General features: G+C 49.8%; 5 protein-coding genes and 1 pseudogene across 5 annotated transcripts; all 6 read right to left on the bottom strand.

Moving 5' to 3' along the window:
- Positions 1–241: 241 nt before the first annotated feature.
- Positions 242–1,052, bottom strand: LOC143927288 (histone H2B 1.1-like). The gene has a single exon (XM_077451292.1). It carries the CDS (start codon positions 1,050–1,052, stop codon positions 675–677), a length of 378 nt encoding a protein of 125 aa, XP_077307418.1. The 3' UTR covers positions 242–674.
- A 194-nt stretch (positions 1,053–1,246) lies between these two features.
- LOC143927289 (phosphatidylglycerophosphatase and protein-tyrosine phosphatase 1 pseudogene) lies at positions 1,247–1,860 on the bottom strand (annotated as a pseudogene).
- Positions 1,861–2,879: 1,019 nt separating this feature from the next.
- Positions 2,880–3,491, bottom strand: LOC143926899 (histone H4). The gene has a single exon (XM_077450938.1). It carries the CDS (start codon positions 3,240–3,242, stop codon positions 2,931–2,933), a length of 312 nt encoding a protein of 103 aa, XP_077307064.1. The 5' UTR covers positions 3,243–3,491; the 3' UTR covers positions 2,880–2,930.
- A 10,480-nt stretch (positions 3,492–13,971) lies between these two features.
- Positions 13,972–14,777, bottom strand: LOC143927287 (histone H2B 1.1-like). Its single transcript, XM_077451291.1, has one exon. The coding sequence runs from the start codon at positions 14,775–14,777 to the stop codon at positions 14,400–14,402; it is 378 nt and encodes a 125-aa protein (XP_077307417.1). The 3' UTR covers positions 13,972–14,399.
- Positions 14,778–14,971: 194 nt separating this feature from the next.
- Positions 14,972–15,590, bottom strand: LOC143927286 (phosphatidylglycerophosphatase and protein-tyrosine phosphatase 1-like). Its single transcript, XM_077451290.1, has one exon. It carries the CDS (start codon positions 15,555–15,557, stop codon positions 14,973–14,975), a length of 585 nt encoding a protein of 194 aa, XP_077307416.1. The 5' UTR covers positions 15,558–15,590; the 3' UTR covers position 14,972.
- A 1,017-nt stretch (positions 15,591–16,607) lies between these two features.
- On the bottom strand, positions 16,608–17,195 carry LOC143926898 (histone H4). Its single transcript, XM_077450937.1, has one exon. The coding sequence runs from the start codon at positions 16,969–16,971 to the stop codon at positions 16,660–16,662; it is 312 nt and encodes a 103-aa protein (XP_077307063.1). The 5' UTR covers positions 16,972–17,195; the 3' UTR covers positions 16,608–16,659.
- Positions 17,196–18,969: the final 1,774 nt, after the last annotated feature.

Genomic DNA, 18,969 nt, shown 5'->3' with positions numbered 1-18,969 from the left:
TTCCCGCCTGAACAATGAAGAACATTACAGACAATCAGCCCTTTTATACCGCCAAATCCGACAGTGAGATCATCAGATGATATTTCTCGGATAAATGTCTCATCTATGCTTTATGTGCATTGATTAGTCTGGAATGAATAGAAATTGATTCTGAAGACTAATGAATAATGTAAAACATTTCCATGTGTTCTTTTTAGGTCAAGTCCTCAGAATGCCGAATCCCCCCCCCCCCCCCCCCACACAGAACATGACAGTGAGATGACTTCTTTCATAGATCTCTACCTTTCTATATGATGGGAAATAAAGTATTCCACGTTTCATCATTAGATCTGTATAGGATGATGGGACTGACCTCTATCAGATATGTACCAGTTACAGATTTCCCCCCCATAGTAGAACTAGAATAATACATAGTGAGATTACTGGTAGAAATCATGACATTTGTACAATGAATCAATAAAACAAATATTTCATGTCTGAAGAATCAGATGTGTCTCCTCTTTGTAACTAGAAACCAGCAACATGTTATCAGTGTGTCTAAGTAAATGGAATTCTGTGCAGAGTATTCGGCATGTATAACGGGCTAAGAATTGCGATGTGATGACAGCTCATTGATGGAAATGGTGGGTGGTTCTTAGAAGAGCCTTTGTGTCTTGTGTTGGGATGATGGGGGATTACTTGGCGCTGGTGTACTTGGTGATGGCCTTGGTGCCCTCGGAGACGGCGTGCTTGGCCAGCTCTCCGGGCAGGAGGCGGACGGCGGTCTGGATCTCCCGGGAGGTGATGGTGCGGCGCTTGTTGTAATGAGCCAGGCGGGAAGCTTCGCCGGCGATGCGCTCGAAGATGTCATTGACAAAGGAGTTCATGATGCCCATGGCCTTGGACGAGATGCCGGTGTCGGGGTGGACCTGCTTGAGCACCTTGTACACGTAGATGGCATATCTCTCCTTCCTACTCTTCCTCCGCTTCTTGCCGTCCTTCTTCTGGCTCTTGGTCACGGCTTTCTTGGAGCCCTTCTTGGGCGCCGGGGCTGACTTGGCTGGCTCAGGCATGATTCGGGGGAATTTTTTTTTTCAAGTGCATTCTGCCAAAGGACCAATCAGGATTCAGCTTTTACTTGTCTTACAAATATAAAATTACATTCTATTGGTTGTGCTGAGTTACAGCACACCGTCACTGCCCTTTCTACTGTCTTATGTGCGTTTAGATTCAAAACAAAGTAGAAAATTGCGCAGCTAAACATCAGGTCAGCCTCCACCCCCTGCAGGTTCTGAGTTAGTGAGGGAGAGGTAAAAAGTCTCCAGAATTTGATGCTGTGTGCTGCGGATCAAAATGTGTGGCCGGATATTTGCTATGAAGGCAGAAGCGACATCTGGATCCCATCGGTGTCTCTCTATTAAGTAGGCAGCCACCATGGTGGCACTACGGGATCTTCCAGCCTTGCAATGGATGTAAACACTGTGGCCCTTTTCCTGATGTCGGTGTACAAACTCCACCCCTTTTTGTAAGTTCTCCAATGATGGGACTCCAGTAAAGTCGACAGTGCTGAGTCTCAGCTGCTCCACACCCAGAGATTCCCACTGCTGAGAAGAGTGACACAGCAGTCTGGTTTCATACTCCTCATTCATAGTAATGACCCCACGTACGTTCTCCTCTTTAATCAACTTGTCACTCATCCCCCGGAAGGGCAGAGCTCCCAGGATGACCGTCTCATCGATCCTGTCATACCATTTCCGGCTGGAGACTTTCTCCATCAACACGTTGTAGAGCAAAGTCGGGTAGAATAATACGCGGGTTGCTACCGATTGCAGGAGCATGGTTCTTTTTATCATGCAGGCCGTCTGTCAGCATAGCACCGCCATATTGTAGATTCTCGGCTCTAGGAAGAAAAAAATGTGCTGGAGCCGCCCCCGTGTGCTGCTTATATAGGCGCCCTATGCAAATGAACCTCATCCCTCCTCACTCTTCTATTGGAGAATTCGGGCATGTGATGGGGAGTGACGTCATGCTTACTTTTCTCCTTTACAGATTGGTTTAGAGACAAGTCAGGACACTATTGGCTGGATTCAAAGGTGACCAATCACAGCGTGTGACGTCAGAGCACTGAGTGTATAAATGAAGGGGAGTGGCTGTGGGGTGATATTCTACCAGTGAATAACCCGATCATCCAGCATGTCAGGACGCGGCAAACAAGGAGGCAAGGTTCGGGCTAAGGCCAAGACCCGATCATCCCGGGCTGGTCTGCAGTTCCCAGTCGGTCGTGTTCACCGCCTGCTGAGGAAGGGCAACTATGCGGAGCGGGTCGGGGCCGGAGCTCCCGTCTATCTGGCCGTTGTATTGTTTGTACTGCAGAGTGGAGATCACTAGAAAGTCTCCTGAACACGTGTTTTCTCCTCTGAGAAAGCAGAGACTTTTTGGACTCTCCAATAAAACATTGCTGGCTGTGGGGACAAAATCTCACATTGTACCCGAGAGAAACGTGTAGATTACAGACAAAAACTCATCCCTTTTATACCGCCAAATCCGACATTTTACATTTCGGTCAGACAGGAAGGACTTCAAATTATTAAATCAAACTTTAAATATGTTCTATTTTTATTGCAACGACACCTCAGGTGAAAAATGTGGACAAAATGAGAACCACAGACATCAGATTAATTTTCTATGGAAAGTGGTGTTTATCGGCAGAACAATCCACCTGAAAAACAAAAGTGAGATAATATTGTAATACAGATCAGTTATATTACATCTAAAGAAAATCGTGCAATCTGATTGTATAGTGTATGTTTAGCTAAAAAGAACTCCCTTCCCCACATATTAATCGTTCTAACTCCAGAAATGTACTGATAATGATAGCCCTTTGTATGAGAAGGTGGGTGGCCCTGAGAAGGACCTTTGTTTCAGTGAAGTGGGTAGGTGTCTATGAGGGTTTAGCCTCCGAATCCGTAGAGAGTGCGGCCCTGGCGTTTGAGAGCATAGACGACATCCATGGCGGTGACGGTCTTCCTCTTGGCGTGCTCGGTGTAGGTGACGGCATCGCGGATGACATTCTCCAGGAAGACTTTGAGCACCCCGCGGGTCTCCTCATAGATGAGTCCGGAGATGCGCTTGACACCCCCTCTGCGGGCCAAACGTCGGATGGCGGGTTTGGTGATGCCCTGGATGTTGTCCCGGAGCACCTTCCTGTGCCGCTTGGCGCCTCCTTTCCCCAGACCCTTCCCTCCTTTACCGCGACCAGACATGATAACTCTTCCCTGTTACAAAGATAAACTGAGAATAGCTGAAGGTCTGTCCGCCCTCTTTTTTATAGAGACTGTGCGGACCTGATGGAAACCACCCTGAGAAAAGGCGGAGTCACACCCATTCATTACACAGAATAGATTTGTTTTTCCACGTTAGGCTCCTAAACATTCTGCTGTTTGGAAAAATATTAAGGCAACAGAAATACATCTAGAGAAGACAAATAGATTCTTCCGTCTTATTGATTTTATAGCTATCCTTCGAAGATTGTACCGAAAATATATATTTTTTGGACTCTTCATAACAGAAACCACAATCACCAGATACTATTGTCAATAATAATGTCATATCTATAAAATAGTTCTCTGAAAATGAAAAATATACACGGATAACCCCTTGTTTTTTTCACCGGCTTAAGTTTACAGCGGACCTGATAGGAGACTAATGGAAAGGGGCGGGGTCACAGCGTGTTGGTTTTCTGCAGAGAATGTCACATTCTTAGAACTTTGTAAATATTTGGCAAATTGCGTGTTACAGAGGGGGAAACCGATCTTCAGACAATATATATATATATATATTTTTTTACTTTATTCGTTCTCTGTACATATGTATCTGTGTCATGATTACTACTATTTATTTCACAGTTCTTTTTATACATATTCTGGTTGTGATATGAGGACGATCTTAACTCATAAATGTCCGAAAGAGAACAATATCTATCTATCTATCTATCTATCTATCTATCTGTCAGTGACATGAACTTTTCATAATCAGATCTGTATGTGATCATGACTTAATTTCCCCATCATATAGAAGGTAGAGATTTATAATAGAAGACATTTCTCTATCGTGTTCTGTGTGTAGCAGTGGTGAGATGCTGGATTCTGAGAACATATAGAAGTGTTTTCTCATGGTTCAGTAACAAAGACAATTCTTTCCTAATCATTCCGGACTAAAGACATAAGAGTACTAATCATATTTCTCCGATAAATGTCTCATCCGATGATCTCCTCGGTGTCGGATTTGGCGGTATAAGAGGGATGAATATGTGTCTGTAACGATCTTGGCGGGCACATTTTGAAAACGGCTATTTTAAATCTGAACCAATCACAGCTGTGGGCGTTTCCTTCATCATCCAGTAATACTATCTTCTTTTGAGGACTACAAAGAAATGTATTCTGAGATCTCTTTATGTTTTCATCCCAGAAAATACTTGCTTAGTAGACTTTCCATTGATCTCTATAGCAGAGCAGATTCTGTATTCTGAAGTTAAATCAAAGACCAAAACAATCTGAAATTAATATGTCCAACGTATTTCTTGGTTAATGAATCCATGAATCAATACATGCATTGAATAAATAAATAAATAAAGAATTAATGACCAAAACATGCTGTATTTGATGCCCCTTTTCAGTCATCTCTCCTCCTGGTTATACATTATAATAGGGGTGCCGCCACTATATCCTTTCACTGGTGACTTTTCTATCCGGTCAATTATATAAAGTCCCCACAATGTGTTCCTTCAGGCCATCCACTACACCCATGTATTGCAACATCTCTAATCTCCAACTATCCTGTGATCAGTGATGTATCTCCGGGAGTCCCGGAACAGATTCCTTGTAATACATTGTATCACTTCTCCACAATCCTCCCAGTGCAGAATGACGGCTCTCTGATCACCGTGTATCCCTTCTACACTGACCATGAGATAGTAGCAGGCACAGCTGCCGCATGTTATCATAGGGGCACAAAGTCCTTCAGTCAGGGGACAGGCACACAAGGATCTCATGTCATCACTTGAACTGTATCCATTTTCGAACGCAATTTCTTGGAAAAAACAAACAAACAAAAACATATGCTTTGATTAATTTATTTATCGGGGGTCACTTACAGCTGTCAGGAGCTGCTGAGGAGGCTGAACACAGAGGCTGCAAACACAACCATCCTCCTGAGTGTGGCTCCCATTCTTCCTTCTATCTTCTTTTCTACACAAATTCTACACAGAAAACAATCTTCTCACATCTCGCACTAGAATGATCTTCACATTAGATGAGTGAAGAGTGACCATCAGGAAACATTTCCCTCTAATACAGAACTCTGCACATCTATAGCTGAGTAGAAGGAGCCTGGAACAAAAACATCAGCCGGTGACATGAGATCCTTGTGGGATGTGATGGCAGATATTGTTATAACATACAAATGTCTCAGCTGATTGCACAATGTCATGTTTTATGTGCTATGTATCATTATCCGGTCATCATGATACATCGATTGTTATCCAGATATTGTTGAGGACGTTTATCGATCTGTTTTACTACACAGCTATACATCCTACGCAGGTATAATGTTTGCTTTGAATCCTTCTATAGCTGTGTAATAAAAGAGATCGATAAACGTCCTCAAATTATCCGGATAACAATCTATGTATCGTGTTGACCACATAATGATACATAACACATAAAAAATGACATTGTGTAAATAGTTTACTGTTTTAGTAATTAAAGAGCCAATCCATCAACATTGGATCCCCCAAGAGATCATTTCAGTAACAAGAAATTCACTGAAAACTCTAATATAGTGTAGCTTGAGGTGAATCCCGAGTGAAACCTGTGTCACCAGTGCAGTGGTGGTACTGGAGGGGGGTGGCGGTGGTACTGGAGGGGGATGGTGGTCCTGGAGAGGGGTGGTGGTCCTGGAGGTGGGTGGCGGTGGTGGTACTGGAGGGGGATGGTGGTCCTGGAGAGGGGTGGCAGTGGTACTGGAGGTGGTGGTACTGGAGGTGGGTGGTGGTGGTGGTACTGGAGGGGGGCTGGTGGTGGCACTGGAGGTGGGTGGCGGTGGTGGTACTGGAGGGGGATAGTGGTCCTGGAGAGGGGTGGCGGTGGTACTGGAGGGGGATGGTGGTCCTGGAGAGGGGTGGCGGTGGTACTGGAGGTGGGTGGTGGTACTGAAGGGGGGTGGCGGTCCTGGAGAGGGGTGGCGGTGGTACTGGAGGGTGGGTGGTGGTACTGGAGGAGGGTGTGGCGATGGTACTGGAGAGGCATGGTGGTCCTGGAGAGGGGTGGCGGTGGTCCTGGAGGTGGGTGACATGGTGGTGGTACTGGAGAGGGGGTGGCGGTGGTACTGGAGGGGGGGTGGCAGTGGTGCTGGAGGTGGGTGGTGGTGGCACAGTCTGGAGGGGGATGGTGGCATTGGAGGGAGGGTGGCGGCAGTCTGGAGGGGTGGTGGTGGCACAGTCTGGAGGGGTGGTGGTGGTGGCACAGTCTGGAGGGGTGGTGGCAGTCTGGAGGGAGGGTGGTGGGCTGGTGGCACTGGAGGGGGGATGGTGGCATTGGAGGGAGGGGTGGCACTGGAGGGCGGTGGTGGAACAGTCTGGAGGGGGGGTGGTGGTGGCACAGTCTGGAGGGGGGGTGGTGGTGGCACAGTCTGGAGGAGTGGTGGTGGTGGCACAGTCTGGAGGGGGGGTGGTGGTGGCACAGTCTGGAGGGGGGGTGGTGGTGGCACAGTCTGGAGGGGGGGGGTGGTGGCATTGGAGGGGAGGGGTGGCGGCAGTCTGGAGGGGTGGTGGCACAGTCTGGAGGGGTGGTGGTGGTGGCAGTCTGGAGGGGTGGTGGTGGTGGCGGCACAGTCTGGAGGGGTCTGGAGGGGTGGTGGCACAGTCTGGAGGGGTGGTGGTGGCACTCGAGGGGTGGTGGTGGCACTAGAGGGGGCTGGTGGCACAGTCTGGAGGGGTGGTGGAGGCACTAGAGGGGGGGTGGTGGTGGCACTGGAGGGGTGATGGCACAGTCCGGGGGGTGGTGGCACAGTCTGGAGGGGTGGTGTTGGCAGTCTGTAGGGGGGGTGGTGGGCTGGTGGTACTGGAGGGGGGGTGGTGGCACTGGAGGGGGGATGGTGGCATTGGAGGGAGGGGTGGCACTGGAGGGCAGTGGTGGCAGTCTGGAGGGGTGGTGGTGGTGGCACAGGCTGGAGGGGTGGTGGTGATGGCACAGTCTGGAGGGGTGGTGGTGGTGGCACAGTCTGGAGGGGGGGTGGCACTGGAGGGGGGTGGAGGGCTGGTGGCACTGGAGGGCGGGTGGTGGCACTGGAGGGGTGGTGGCACAGTCTGGAGGGGTGGTGGTGGCACTAGAGGGGCTGGTGGCACAGTCTGGAGGGGTGGTGAAGGCACTAGAGGGGGGGTGGTGGTGGCACTGGCACAGTCCGGGGGGTGGTGGCACTGGAGGGGGGATGGTGGCATTGGAGGGAGGGGTGGCACTGAAGGGTGGGTGGTGGCAGTCTGGAGGGGGGGTGGTGGCACTGGAGGGGGGGTGGTACGCTAGTGGCACTCGAGGGGTGGTGGTGGCACTAGAGGGGGCTGGTGGCACAGTCTGGAGGGGTGGTGAGGCACTAGAGGGGGGTGGTGGTGGCACAGTCTGGAGGGGTGGTGGTGGCACTGGAGGGGGGGTGGTACGCTAGTGGCACTCGAGGGGTGGTGGTGGCACTAGAGGGGCTGGTGGCACAGTCTGGAGGGGTGGTGAGGCACTAGAGGGGGGTGGTGGTGGCACTGGAGGGGTGATGGCACAGTCCGGGGGGTGGTGGCACAGTCTGGAGGGGTGGTGTTGGGCTGGTGGTACTGGAGGGGGGGTGGTGGCACTGGAGGGGGGATGGTGGCATTGGAGGAGGATGGCACTGGAGGGAGGTGGTGGCAGTCTGGAGAGGTGGTGGTGGCACAGTCTGGAGGGGTGGTGGTGGTGGCACAGTCTGGAGGGGGGTGGTGGTGGCACAGTCTGGAGGGGTGGTGGTGGGCTGGTGGCACTGGAGGGCGGGTGGTGGCATTGGAAGGGTGGTGGCACTGGAGGGGGGTGGCGGTAGCACTGAAGGGGGGTGGTGGGCTAGTAGCACTCGAGGGGTGGTGGTGACACAGTCTGGAGGGGGGGTGGTGGCACTGGAGGGAGGTGGGGGTAGCGGCACTGGAGGGGGATGGTGGTGGCACTGGAGGGGGATGGTGGTGGCACTGGAGGGGGGTGGTGGGGGCACTGGAGGGGGGGTGGCACAGTCTGGAGGGGTGGTGGTGGCACAGGAGGGGGGTGGTGGGCTGGTGGCACTATGGTGGCACTGGAGGGAGGGTGGCACTGGAGGGGCGGTGGTGGCAGTCTGGAGGGGAAGTGGTGGAACAGTCTGGAGGGGGGTGGTGGAACAGTCTGGAGGGGTGGTGATGGCACTGGAGGGCGGGTGGCACAGTCTGGAGGGGGTGGTGGGCTGGTGGCACTGGAGAGGGGGTGGTGGCACTGGAGGGGTGGTGGTGGCACTGGAGGGAGGTGGTGGCACAGTCTGGAGGGGATGGGGTGGAAATAGTCTGGAGGGGATGGGGTGGAACAGCCTGGGGGGGATGGGGTGGAACAGTCTGGGGGGGATGGGGTGGAACAGTCTGGGGGGATGGGGTGGAACAGCCTGGGGGGGATGGGTGGAACAGCCTGGGGGGGGGGGGTGGAACAGTCTGGGGGGGGATGGGGTGGAACAGTCTGGGGGGGGGATGGGGTGGAACAGTCTGGGGGGGGGGATGGGGTGGAACAGTCTGGAGGGGGATGGGGTGGAACAGTCTGGGGGGGGGGGATGGGGTGGAACAGTCTGGGGGGGGGTGGGCTGGAACAGTCTGGAGGGGGATGGGTGGAACAGTCTGGGGGGGGATGGGGTGGAACAGTCTGGGGGGGGATGGGGTGGAACAGTCTGGGGGGGATGGGGTGGAACAGTCTGGGGGGGGATGGGGGTGGAACAGTCTGGGGGGGGGGATGGGGTGGAACAGTCTGGAGGGGGATGGGGTGGAACAGTCTGGGGGGGGGGGGATGGGGTGGAACAGTCTGGGGGGGGGGGGTGGGGGTGGAACAGTCTGGAGGGGATGGGTGGAACAATCTGGGGGGGATGGGGTGGAACAGTCTGGGGGGGGATGGGGTGGAACAGTCTGGGGGGGGTGGTGGGCTGCTGGCACTGGAGGGGTGGTGGTGGCACTGGAGGGGCACTGGAGGGCAGGTGGTGGCACTGGAGGGGGGTGGCGGGCTGGCACAATCTGGAGGGGGATGGCGACTTACCGCCAATCAACCGATGATGATCGATTCCCCCTCCTCAGAATCCTGCATACTGCAGAGTGACACAAAGTTCCTCCACGAAGCGTGCCTCCGCTCCTCCAGGAAGCCTTGCTTCAGAGAGCTCCTCCCCCGCCTTCACTGAATTGGCTGTTTTTTTTGTGTTCGCCTGGCCTCCCTTACAGTCGCTCTGGATAGGCGGGGGCGGAGCCAACGGAGCACTTCTCTCACGCTGGTGAAGGAAGCCCCCCCCCCCCCCTCACCACGGCATGACAAGCGACAATGAATAACACCACACACGCACACCCCCGGCCGGACAGTCAGGTGGGCCCCTTGGGCGGAGGGCGGCGGGCGGGCTGCCGGTGGGCCCCCTGAAGTGGCAGAGAATTACAGGGCCCAGTCGCACTTGCGACTGTTGCGACCCTGATAATTCCGCCACTGTTAATGTCCCAGGAACTCTCAACTTCATGCATCCTCCCCCTATGCAATGCTTTATTTGCATGTTCTCTCTTTTAGGGAATGTAGAAAATGTACACACACACACACACACATGGATGGACACACACACACACAGGGATGGATGGATGGACACACACACAGGGATGGATGGATGGATGGATGGACACACACACACACAGGGATGGATGGATGGATGGACACACACACACACAGGGATGGATGGACACACACACACACAGGGATGGATGGATGGACACACACACACAGGGATGGACAGGCATATCTCACCCTCGGCTTATACACGAGTCAATAGGTTTCCCAGTTTTTTGGGGGTAAATTGGGGGCCTCGGCTTATACTCGGGTCGGCCTATACTCGAGTATATACGGTATACTGTGCTGTGCTGGAGGCACACACAACTTCCAATAACTCAGATGGCAAGTGGGTTCAAATAGAGAACAGCTATGTAGGTGGATATAGCGGTGTGTACTGGGTACAGAGCACGCAGACAGCACGCACAAGCTCCTAACACTACTGACTGCAAGCTCTATTATAAATGATAGATCACTAGCTATATAGGTGAGGTAAATATAGCGGTGTATACTGCGGTCAGGGCACGCAGACAACAACCACTACACAACAGCAAGATCGAAAATCGTCCAAAAACGATCGGTGTGTACTGTGTTGAAGGTACACAGAACACCCACTGCTTCAGATGCCAACACACTACACAAGGCCGCCGCGCTGGTGGCCTTATATAGTGTGGGGCGTGCACTACACAGCCTGAGCTATGATTGGCCACAAGCATCCTGCCTGTGGCCAATCATGGCTCTCCTCACTGCTGGCGCTGCGATTGGCCAAGCATGCGGGGTCACAGTGCATGCTCGGCCAATCATGAGCCAGCAATGCACTGCGATGACGCAGTGCATTGTGGGCCGTGAGCGCCACACGAATTTGACGCAAACGGCCCATAACGTTCGGAATTCGCCGGACGGGCGAATAGCCGATGTTCAAGTCGAACACGAAGCTCATCCCTAGACCCAAGGTTTGTCACTCAGGCTCAATCGATGCGAGGAGCAGGGCAGCCATCAGAAATTATGGGGCCCCTTAGAGAATTTTAGGCCTGGGCACCACTCGAGCCTGACCACCAACATTCCCCAGTGCCTGACCACTGGCTGTCTCACCGAATCCAGCCTCTAGCCATCCCACCAAGTCCTTCAGTGCACACACTTTTATTTTAACACCCTTACAATGTCATATATGAAGTAGTTTACATCCACTTTAAAATTGTGATTTGGGTGGGAGACAATGTGCTATAATGACACCTGTCAGTCCCAACAGCAATTTAATTATATGATTTTTATTAATGTGAAGGAAGATGTGATCTCCTTACAGGGGCTGGTTTCCATTGTCCTCCATCCTTTAATTCTGCTGAATATCTTCTGGAGATCAAACATCGTTCAGCTGAAAAAGAAAACAAATCTCAGATCCTCCTTGGAAGAAAAAAAGTACATTTTATTATCAGAAGAAAACGTCCAGAGCTGTGATTGGTGCAAATTTCACATTCTATTATTCAGATTTCCCACCGGAATTCCATGGAACTACAATGATCTCAGATAGAATAATCCGACATTTCTTCCTCCTGGAACATCGATCACCGCCCCTCTGAATTGTCGGGCAGTTTATCTAACCAAGAATAATAAATACATTAGGCAAATGAATGTCACATTTCTTCTCGTCTTTTCTTTTACTTTACAATAAACAATCCTTCCGGCTAGAGAGTGTTTGCTATGGGGGTCAATGGAAAATCTACTGAACAAGTTTTTTCTGGGCTGAAAACGGAGAAAGATCTTAGGATACATTTCTTGGAAACAGGGGCGTAACTAGAAATCACAGGGCCCCATAGCAAAATGTTGTATGGGCCCCCCCCCCCCCCATCAAAAAAAAAAAAAAATGAACTAATGCCATTGAACAACAGACTACCACACCCATGTGGCACAGTACCCAGGCAACAGCTTATATTAATTTTGAACAACAAAGTATGCACTATACTGTATGCAGCCCCTGAAGGAACACATTGCAGACCTCCAGGCCTTCTAACCAATTTCTGTTCTGTTATATAAAATGAAATAGTTCAACTCACCATAATGCAAAATCAGTGGATCCCTGAGCGTGTCACTTGCCATCATCGCCTGCCACCAGATGCAGATTGTAACTTGTCACAGGTTGCGGAATGTCACCTACCACATGTTGCAGATTGTCCACTTGCCACATCCCAGATTGTCACTTGCCAAGATAGATAAGTCACACATTATGCCACACATTATGGATTGTCACTTGCCACGTCCTGGATTGTCACTTGCCACGTCACTTGCTAAACATTATGGATTGTCACTTGCCACGTCCTGGATTGTCACTTGCCACATCACTTGCCACACATTATGGATTGTCACTTGCCACGTCCTGGATTGTCACTTGCCACGTCCTGGATTGTCACTTGCCACATCACTTGCCACACATTATGGATTGTCACTTGCCACGTCCTGGATTGTCACTTGCCACACATTAAGGATTGTCACTTGTCACATCACCTGCTACATGTTGCGGATTGTCCACTTGCCACATTGCCTGCCACCAGATGCAGATTGTCACTTGTCACACGTTGCAGAATGTCATCTGCCACATGTTGTGGATTGTCCACTTGCCACATCCCGGATTGTCACTTGCCACGTTACCTGCCACACATTACGGATTGTCACTTGCCACGTCCTAGATTGTCACTTGCCACGTCCTGGGTTGTCACTTGCCACGTCACCTGCCACACATTACGGATTGTCACTTGCCACATCACCTGCCACACATTACGGAATGTCACTTGCCACGTCACGGATTTTCACTTGCTACGTCCCCTGCCACATGTTACGGATTGTCACTTGCCGCATCCAGGTTGTCACTTGCCACGTCACCTGCCACACATTACGGATTGTCACTTGCCACGTCATTACAGATTGTCACTTGCCACATCCTAGATTGTCACTTGCCATACATTATGGATTGTCACTTGCACGTCCCGGGTTGTCACTTGCCACGTCACCTGCCACACATTACGGATTGACACTTGTCACGTCACGGGATTTTCACTTGCCACGTCACCTGCCACATGTTATGGATTGTCACTTGCCACATCCAGGTTGTCACTTGCCATGTCACCTGCCACACGTTATGGATTGTCACTTGCCACGTCCCGGGTTGTCACTTGCCACATCGCCTGCCACACATTATGGATTGTCATTTGCCACGTCATGGATTTTCACTTGCCACGTCGCCTGCCACACATTATGGATTGTCACTTGCTCTGCCACTTTCCTGCTGTGTCACTGAGTCAGGCAGCAGATTATCAGTCAGACAGCAGAGAGATAATGTCAGCTCTCTGCTTCCTGGCTGCCTGCCCAGTGAGGGGGGAACTGCACTGCAGGGATGCAGGGCGGCCAGAGATGATGTCATCTCTATGCTCCCCGCCTGTCAGCTCCCTGATTGGCCAGCCCACTCTCTCACCAGCTAACTGGCCACTCTCATCCGCCTCCCACGGATCCTCTGACCGCCCGCTCTCACTCACTGAGCCGCCTGTGGACCACCCGCGGAGCCGCGGACTACCCGCGGAGCCGCCCGCGGACCACCCGCGGAGCCGCGGACTACCCGCGGAGCCGCCCGCGGACCACCCGCGGAGCCGCCCGCGGAGCCGCGGAGCCGCCCGCGGGGACCACCCGCGGAGCCGCCGGCTATCTCCCGCGGAGCCGTGGCGCCTGTCCTCACCGGGCCCCACTTGACTGCGGGCCCCATAGCGCCCGCATGTGTTGCTATGGCGGTAGTTCCGCCACTGCTTGGAAAGCCTCATCAGAAAGACATTACTGGCTGATGCATGAAACGCCCACTTCTCTGATTGGCTCAGATTTCAAATTCCTGGTTTCACATTTTCCCGCCTGAACAATGAAGAACATTACAGACAATCAGCCCTTTATACCGCCAAATCCGACAGTGAGATCATCAGATGATATTTCTCGGATAAATGTCTCATCTATGCTTTATGTGCATTGATTAGTCTGGAATGAATAGAAATTGATTCTGAAGACTAATGAATAATGTAAAACATTTCCATGTGTTCTTTTTAGGTCAAGTCCTCAGAATGCCGAATCCCCCCCCCCCCCCCCACACACAGAACATGACAGTGAGATGACTTCTTTCATAGATCTCTACCTTTCTATATGATGGGAAATAAAGTATTCCACGTTTCATCATTAGATCTGTATAGGATGATGGGACTGACCTCTATCAGATATGTACCAGTTACAGATTTCCCCCCCATAGTAGAACTAGAATAATACATAGTGAGATTACTGGTAGAAATCATGACATTTGTACAATGAATCAATAAAACAAATATTTCATGTCTGAAGAATCAGATGTGTCTCCTCTTTGTAACTAGAAACCAGCAACATGTTATCAGTGTGTCTAAGTAAATGGAATTCTGTGCAGAGTATTCGGCATGTATAACGGGCTAAGAATTGCGATGTGATGACAGCTCATTGATGGAAATGGTGGGTGGTTCTTAGAAGAGCCTTTGTGTCTTGTGTTGGGATGATGGGGGATTACTTGGCGCTGGTGTACTTGGTGATGGCCTTGGTGCCCTCGGAGACGGCGTGCTTGGCCAGCTCTCCGGGCAGGAGGCGGACGGCGGTCTGGATCTCCCGGGAGGTGATGGTGCGGCGCTTGTTGTAATGAGCCAGGCGGGAAGCTTCGCCGGCGATGCGCTCGAAGATGTCATTGACAAAGGAGTTCATGATGTCCATGGCCTTGGACGAGATGCCGGTGTCGGGGTGGACCTGCTTGAGCACCTTGTACACGTAGATGGCATATCTCTCCTTCCTACTCTTCCTCCGCTTCTTGCCGTCCTTCTTCTGGCTCTTGGTCACGGCTTTCTTGGAGCCCTTCTTGGGCGCCGGGGCTGACTTGGCTGGCTCAGGCATGATTCGGGGGAATTTTTTTTTTCAAGTGCATTCTGCCAAAGGACCAATCAGGATTCAGCTTTTACTTGTCTTACAAATATAAAATTACATTCTATTGGTTGTGCTGAGTTACAGCACACCGTCACTGCCCTTTCTACTGTCTTATGTGCGTTTAGATTCAAAACAAAGTAGAAAATTGCGCAGCTAAACATCAGGTCAGCCTCCACCCCCTGCAGGTTCTGAGTTAGTGAGGGAGAGGTAAAAAGTCTCCAGAATTTGATGCTGTGTGCTGCGGATCAAAATGTGTGGCCGGATATTTGCTATGAAGGCAGAAGCGACATCTGGATCCCATCGGTGTCTCTCTATTAAGTAGGCAGCCACCATGGTGGCACTACGGGATCTTCCAGCCTTGCAATGGATGTAAACACTGTGGCCCTTTTCCTGATGTCGGTGTACAAACTCCACCCCTTTTTGTAAGTTCTCCAATGATGGGACTCCAGTAAAGTCGACAGTGCTGAGTCTCAGCTGCTCCACACCCAGAGATTCCCACTGCTGAGAAGAGTGACACAGCAGTCTGGTTTCATACTCCTCATTCATAGTAATGACCCCACGTACGTTCTCCTCTTTAATCAACTTGTCACTCATCCCCCGGAAGGGCAGAGCTCCCAGGATGACCGTCTCATCGATCCTGTCATACCATTTCCGGCTGGAGACTTTCTCCATCAACACGTTGTAGAGCAAAGTCGGGTAGAATAATACGCGGGTTGCTACCGATTGCAGGAGCATGGTTCTTTTTATCATGCAGGCCGTCTGTCAGCATAGCACCGCCATATTGTAGATTCTCGGCTCTAGGAAGAAAAAATGTGCTGGAGCCGCCCCCGTGTGCTGCTTATATAGGCGCCCTATGCAAATGAACCTCATCCCTCCTCACTCTTCTATTGGAGAATTCGGGCATGTGATGGGGAGTGACGTCATGCTTACTTTTCTCCTTTACAGATTGGTTTAGAGACAAGTCAGGACACTATTGGCTGGATTCAAAGGTGACCAATCACAGCGTGTGACGTCAGAGCACTGAGTGTATAAATGAAGGGGAGTGGCTGTGGGGTGATATTCTACCAGTGAATAACCCGATCATCCAGGTATCATGTCAGGACGCGGCAAACAAGGAGGCAAGGTTCGGGCTAAGGCCAAGACCCGATCATCCCGGGCTGGTCTGCAGTTCCCAGTCGGTCGTGTTCACCGCCTGCTGAGGAAGGGCAACTATGCGGAGCGGGTCGGGGCCGGAGCTCCCGTCTATCTGGCCGTTGTATTGTTTGTACTGCAGAGTGGAGATCACTAGAAAGTCTCCTGAACACGTGTTTTCCTCCTCTGAGAAAGCAGAGACTTTTTGGACTCTCCAATAAAACATTGCTGGCTTGGGGACAAAATCTCACATTGTACCCGAGAGAAACGTGTAGATTACAGACAAAAACTCATCCCTTTTATACCGCCAAATCCGACATTTTACATTTCGGTCAGACAGGAAGGACTTCAAATTATTAAATCAAACTTTTAAATATGTTCTATTTTTATTGCAACGACACCTCAGGTGAAAAATGTGGACAAAATGAGAACCACAGACATCAGATTAATTTTCTATGGAAAGTGGTGTTTATCGGCAGAACAATCCACCTGAAAAACAAAAGTGAGATAATATTGTAATACAGATCAGTTATATTACATCTAAAGAAAATCGTGCAATCTGATTGTATAGTGTATGTTTAGCTAAAAAGAACTCCCTTCCCCACATATTAATCGTTCTAACTCCAGAAATGTACAGATAATGATAGCCCTTTGTATGAGAAGGTGGGTGGCCCTGAGAAGGACCTTTGTTTCAGTGAAGTGGGTAGGTGTCTATGAGGGTTTAGCCTCCGAATCCGTAGAGAGTGCGGCCCTGGCGTTTGAGAGCATAGACGACATCCATGGCGGTGACGGTCTTCCTCTTGGCGTGCTCGGTGTAGGTGACGGCATCGCGGATGACATTCTCCAGGAAGACTTTGAGCACCCCGCGGGTCTCCTCATAGATGAGTCCGGAGATGCGCTTGACACCCCCTCTGCGGGCCAAACGTCGGATGGCGGGTTTGGTGATGCCCTGGATGTTGTCCCGGAGCACCTTCCTGTGCCGCTTGGCGCCTCCTTTCCCCAGACCCTTCCCTCCTTTACCGCGACCAGACATGATAACTCTTCCCTGTTACTAAGAGAAGCTGAGAATAGCTGAAGGTCTGTCCGCCCTCTTTTTTATAGAGACTTTGCGGACCTGATGGAAACCACCCTGAGAAAAGGCGGAGTCACACCCATTCATTACACAGAATAGATTTGTTTTTCCACGTTAGGCTCCTAAACATTCTGCTGTTTGGAAAAATATTAAGGCAACAGAAATACATCTAGAGAAGACAAACAGATTCTTCCTTCTTATTGATTTTATAACTATTCTTCGAAGATTGTACCGAAAATATATATTTTTTGGACTCTTCATAACAGAAACCACAATCACCAGATACTATTGTCAATAATAATGTCATATCTATAAAATAGTTCTCTGAAAATGAAAAATATACACGGATAACCCCTTGTTTTTTTTCACCGGCTTAAGTTTACAGCGGACCTGATAGGAGACTAATGGAAAGGGGCGGGGTCACAGCGTGTTGGTTTTCTGCAGAGAATGTCACATTCTTAGAACTTTGTAAATATTTGGCAAATTGCGTGTTACAGAGGGGGAAACCGATCTTCAGACAATATATATATATATATTTTTTTTTAACTTTATTCGTTCTCTGTACATATGTATCTGTGTCATGATTACTACTATTTATTTCACAGTTCTTTTTATACATATTCTGGTTGTGATATGAGGACGATCTTAACTCATAAATGTCCGAAAGAGAACAATATCTATCTATCTATCTATCTATCTATCTATCTATCTATCTATCAGTCAGTGACATGAACTTTTCATAATCAGATCTGTATGTGATCATGACTTAATTTCCCCATCATATAGAAGGTAGAGATTTATAATAGAAGACATTTCTCTATCGTGTTCTGTGTGTAGCAGTGGTGAGATGCTGGATTCTGAGAACATATAGAAGTGGTTTCTCATGGTTCAGTAACAAAGACAATTCTTTCCTAATCATTCCGGACTAAAGACATAAGAGTACTAATCATATTTCTCCGATAAATGTCTCATCCGATGATCTCCTCGGTGTCGGATTTGGCGGTATAAGAGGGATGAATATTTGTCTGTAACGATCTTGGCGGGCATATTTTGAAAACGGCTATTTTAAATCTGAACCAATCACAGCTGTGGGCGTTTCCTTCATCATCCAGTAATACTATCTTCTTTTGAGGACTACAAAGAAATGTATTCTGAGATCTCTTTATGTTTTCATCCCAGAAAATAATTGCTTAGTAGACTTTCCATTGATCTCTATAGCAGAGCAGATTCTGTATTCTGAAGTCAAATCAAAGACCAAAACAATCTGAAATTAATATGTCCAACGTATTTCTTGGTTAATGAATCCATGAATCAATACATGCATTGAATAAATAAATAAATAAAGAATTAATGACCAAAACATGCTGTATTTGATGCCCCCTTTCAGTCATCTCCCCCCCTGGTTATACATTATAATAGGGGTGCCGCCACTATATCCTTTCACTGGTGACTTTTCTATCCGGTCAATTATATAAAGTCCCCGCAATGTGTTCCTTCAGGCCATCCACTACACCCATGTATTGCAACATCTCTAATCTCCAACTATCCTGTGATCAGTGATGTATCTCCGGGAGTCCCGGAACAGATTCCTTGTAATACATTGTATCACTTCTCCACAATCCTCCCAGTGCAGAATGACGGCTCTCTGATCACCGTGTATCCCTTCTACACTGACCATGAGATAGTAGCAGGCACAGCCGCCGCATGTTATCATAGGGGCACAAAGTCCTTCAGTCAGGGGACAGGCACACAAGGATCTCATGTCATCACTTGAACTGTATCTATTTTCAAACGCAATTTCTTGGAAAAAACAAACAAACAAAAACATATGCTTTGATTAATTTATTTATCGGGGGTCACTTACAGCTGTCAGGAGCTGCTGAGGAGGCTGAACACAGAGGCTGCAAACACAACCATCCTCCTGAGTGTGGCTCCCATTCTTCCTTCTATCTTCTTTTC

This window comes from Lithobates pipiens, unplaced genomic scaffold, assembly GCF_037356315.1.
Source record: "Lithobates pipiens isolate NorthernLeopardFrog02 unplaced genomic scaffold, aLitPip1_a1.2 Scaffold_23, whole genome shotgun sequence".
Taxonomy (NCBI): Eukaryota; Metazoa; Chordata; class Amphibia; order Anura; family Ranidae; genus Lithobates; species Lithobates pipiens.
The sequence above is the reverse complement of the archived record's forward strand: the minus strand, read 5'-3'. Positions and strand labels throughout refer to the sequence as shown.